General features: G+C 35.7%; 1 protein-coding gene across 2 annotated transcripts in view; it reads right to left on the reverse strand.

Annotated features, from left to right (window-relative positions):
- LOC106880132 (protein C12orf4 homolog) overlaps positions 1-4,460 on the reverse strand; it is a 148,527-nt gene that overhangs the window by 5,042 nt on the left and 139,025 nt on the right. For both annotated transcript variants that reach the window (XM_014929955.2, XM_014929954.2), the window contains 2 exons: positions 2,954-3,138; positions 939-1,166 (listed from right to left, as the gene is read on the reverse strand). In XM_014929955.2, the coding sequence (XP_014785441.1) occupies positions 939-1,166; positions 2,954-3,138 (413 nt within the window). The remainder of the gene's footprint in view (positions 1-938; positions 1,167-2,953; positions 3,139-4,460) is intronic.

The following is a 4,460-nucleotide window of genomic DNA, read 5'->3' on the forward strand; positions in this document are numbered from 1 at the left end:
ATATATATATATATATATATAAATAACATCATTAAACATTCATCTTCCAAGCTGGCATGGGTTGGATGATTTGGCAGGAGCTGGAAAGCCAGAGGTCTGCTACAAACTACACTGCTTATTTTGGCATTGTTTTTACAGTTGGATGCCCTTCCTAATGCCAACCACTTTACCACAACAACACAATATTTCGATTGCAATCATAATATACTACCAAGAATATTAAAGGTTTACAAGTCAATATTGTGTCTCACATTTTGTGTTAGCAGTGTGATATTCTCATTAAGTAATGGATTTTCTATGGAATTTACAGCTAGCACTATAAGTTACATTTCATATATGAATATGTCTATGTGAACAATGCCATAAAAGATAGAAAAAAATAGGAAATAATAAAACATAAAATAGAAAAAATTTACCCATTTTTCTATCTTTGATTGCATTTTTACATAGATGTACTTGTATATGAAATATCATAAAGTTCTGGTCCTGAATTCTATAGAAAATCTATAGTATATCACTTAAATATATATATATATATATATACATACAGGCACAGAATGTCTCATAATAATGAAACATATATATGTAATAAATGTGCTTATTCCTGTCAATATAACCCATCATTATGAAACACTGTGTGTGGTGTGTGTGTGCGTGTAAAAACTACTAAAGCCATCACTTGCAAGTGATTTAATAGCATGCACCATGTTTTCACTAACAGTTTTCGGTTACCTGTGTTCTTGCTATTGAAATACCCTAACTATCGTCATCATCATCATCATCATCAACAAACAACAAATAAAGAAAGGAGAAAAAAACGATTGATATATTTATACTAAGAATCAGAACCTGACTTAAAAATCAGTTAAATAAATGAGTACCTCATCTATTAGATGAGAGGCTAAGATCATAAAGACAAAAAGATTTGAGTTACTTACTTCAGTCATTTCATGTGAAAGCAGCAGCGGAATTGTAAGTGTAAGAATGTCATATCGGAAGCAGACTTTCAGGATGTTACGAAGAGATAGGATGGTGGGATGCCTGGATGTGATTTCTGGTGACCGAACACTGTCGTCTACGACCAAGTGAAACATGACATGAACTTCAGATAGATTGGAATGTTTTGTAATATATACATCTCCTGTCTGTAGTTTTGATGTTTTATCCTGGAAATAAGAATCATTTGTTAATTTTTTTGGAATCTAATCCGATAACTAGGATGGAGTATTTACATGAGATACTCATTCAGTAAACTGTTTCCAAAGTGGATTTCATTGACACACATTAATTCTGGTCTTAGATCTATCATGAGCCTACATGCTTATAGGCCAGTACCTATCCTGGTTCCCATAACATATGTAACCAGAGCTACAACACTTACCCCTGAATAGAACACCAGTCTATCACAGTGTTAATTCCCTGTTGTTCTTCGTACTCATTTTTTCAGTTGAATGAACTGGAGCATGGTGAAATGAAGTGCTTCGCTCAAACACACAATCTGCTACCCAATCTGGATGTCATAAGTCCAGCACCCTAGCCACTTGGCTATGTGTCTTCATTAATGCAAACATGAGGATTAATTCTATAGACTGTAATCTCATTTCTACAAAACCAGATGGTTTCATTAGTCAAAAGAAATATTACTGAGCCGGCAGAACCATTACCACACCAGACAAAATGTTAAGCAACATTTCATCCATCTTTATGCCACAAAAGTTCAAATGCCATGAAAGTCACCTTTGCCTTTCATCCTTTTGGGGTCAATGAAACAAGTACCAGTCAAGCACTGGGGTTCATGTAATGACCAGCCCCACTCTTCAAATTGCTGCTTTTGAGTCAAAATTATTATAATTTCATAATTATATATAATGATAATTGCAGATGGTCACTTTGAAAGAGCTTCTAATAACCAACAAAATGTCAGCAACTCAGACATAAAGAAAATATATTGGAGTCAACTCAACTGGATTTACATCCTAAATATTTGTAGCAATTGCACCAGTTGGAGTGTTTGCAGAAATGGCAAAGCATCAAACAGCATTCTGCACAATACTTGACTTTTGTTTTATGCTCTGAGTTCAAATCCACCACCACCACTGCCAGGCTTGACATTGTTTTACATTGTCTTACTTGGGAGAAGGGTTTAATAAAATATGTATGGAGCAGATACTGGAGTCAATGTGAATCTGTGATGCGCCAATGTAAAACAAACAGAATTGTTAGAATGCAGGAAAAATTGCATTGCAGAATTTCTTCCATTTCTTTACATTCTGAGTTCAAATAACGCCAATGTTAATTTTGCTTTTCACCCCGCTTGGATTAATAAAATAAGGCACAAGTCAAGTATTGGAGCCAATGATATTGCTTACACTTTCTTTTCCCTGAAAATTGCTGGCCTTGTGCCTAAATCATCATCACCATTATTATTATTATTATTATTATTATTATTATTATTAAGGTGGCAAGCTGGCAGAATCATTTGCATGCCAGGCAAAATGCTTAGTGGCATTTCGTCCGTCTTTACATTTTGAGTTCAAATTCCCCCATGGTTGACTTTGCTTTTCATCCTTTTGGGGGGTCAATAAAATAAGTACCAGTTGAACACTGGGGTCGATGAAATTGATTCATCCCCTACCCCAAAATTACTGCCCTTGTGACAAAATTTGAAACCATTATTATTATTATTATTATCATTATTATTAAGGTGAATCAATGAAATTGTTAAAACATTGAAAAATGATTTGCAGTATTTGTTCCATCTCTTTACATTCTGAGTTTCAATCCTGCCAAAGTTAACTACCTTTCTGGGGTTGATTTAATTCACACCCAAACTCCCCTTAATATTGTTGGCCTTATGCCTAACTTAGAAGTCATTATTAATGGCTTCTAATTTAGTAATGATTCAGTATTGTTATCATTATTATTATTATTTGAACAATAATATGTTTATTACCTGACCATCACTGTTGCTGCTGCCAAAACTTTTGACACTTGTTGATTCAACTGCTTCTGGATCAGAAGACTTTCTCAGCATACTCCAGTCATTAGCTAAACTGATCTGAGATTCTATTAGGGCAAACTGCTGCTCCAGATCAAGAAAATGGAAATCTGTTGCTTGATCACACACACGAGCAAATTCTAAGTAAAAATCATGATTAAGGAGATTAGAAAACAACAAAATCTAAAAGGTCATGTACATGTAATGTCTCATGCATGCTTTAGTAATTCATTTTTCCATGGCTTTTTAAAGACCCTTTAGAGACCAGTATTCTTTCAGCCAATTTGACTGTATAAACAGAACTTAAAATCTTTCACATTCTTTTCTTCAACAGACCTCAGTACTACAATTTCCTATTCATTTCAACTAGTTTAAATAACAAGACATATTGAAGCTTTCCTGCTCATTACATATTCTATTTATGTCAGCAACGTTATCTACTTTCATTACATATGACACTCTAAAGGAACTTTAATTCAAAGTAGATACAAATAACACTATTTCTACAATTCTGAATTACATATTAGACTTTACAAACAGAGATATACATATAGATATATATTCATCATCGTCCATGCTGGCATGGGTTGGACGGTTTGACCATGGCTGGTAAGCTGAGGGGCTGCCACAGTCTCCAGTATGAGTTGACATGGTATCTATGGATAGATGCCCTTCCTAACACCAACCACTCTGAAAGAGTAATGGGTGCTTTTGTGTGTCACCAGCATGGGTGTCAGTAGTGTGACACCAGTATCTGTCACAACTATGATTTCACTTGGCTTGATGGGTCTTCTCAAGCACAGTCTATCGTCAAATGTCTCAGTCACTAGTCATTGCCTCCAACATTTGAAGATCATACTTTACCACCTCATCCCATGTCATCCTGGGTTTCCCTCTTCTACAACTTACCTCCACTGTTAGAGATTGAGACACTTCTTCACACTGCTGTCCAAATTCATACACGTCACATGACCATACCAACGAATTCGTCTTTCTTGCACACCACATCTGATGCCTCTTATGCCTAACTTTTCTCTCAAGATACTTACACTTAGTCGTACATGCACACTGACACTGCACATCCAGTGAAGCATACTATATTCATTTCTTTCAAGCCTACACATGTCCACAGCAGTCACAGCTGAGGACATATATATATATATATAAGATCAGGCCTCCAAATAAAATATATGAGATAGACGAAAGATGGAAGGGATACTGGGAGCTGGCCACGGATTTGGGAAGTCTAGCAATTTTTCCACTTATAAAAACAACAAAAAGACCAGACGTAGTCATATGGAACACAGAACAGAGAATAGGGATCTTGCTAGAACTGACAGTACCATGGGAAGAAAACATCGACAATGCAGAGAAACGAAAGGAGAAGAGATATGAAAAACTAATCGAAGAGTGCAGAGAACAGGGATGGACTGTCGAGTACTACGATTTGGCAGTGGGGGCA

The sequence above is a fragment of the Octopus bimaculoides genome, chromosome 2 (genome assembly GCF_001194135.2).
Source record: "Octopus bimaculoides isolate UCB-OBI-ISO-001 chromosome 2, ASM119413v2, whole genome shotgun sequence".
NCBI classification, from domain to species: Eukaryota; Metazoa; Mollusca; class Cephalopoda; order Octopoda; family Octopodidae; genus Octopus; species Octopus bimaculoides.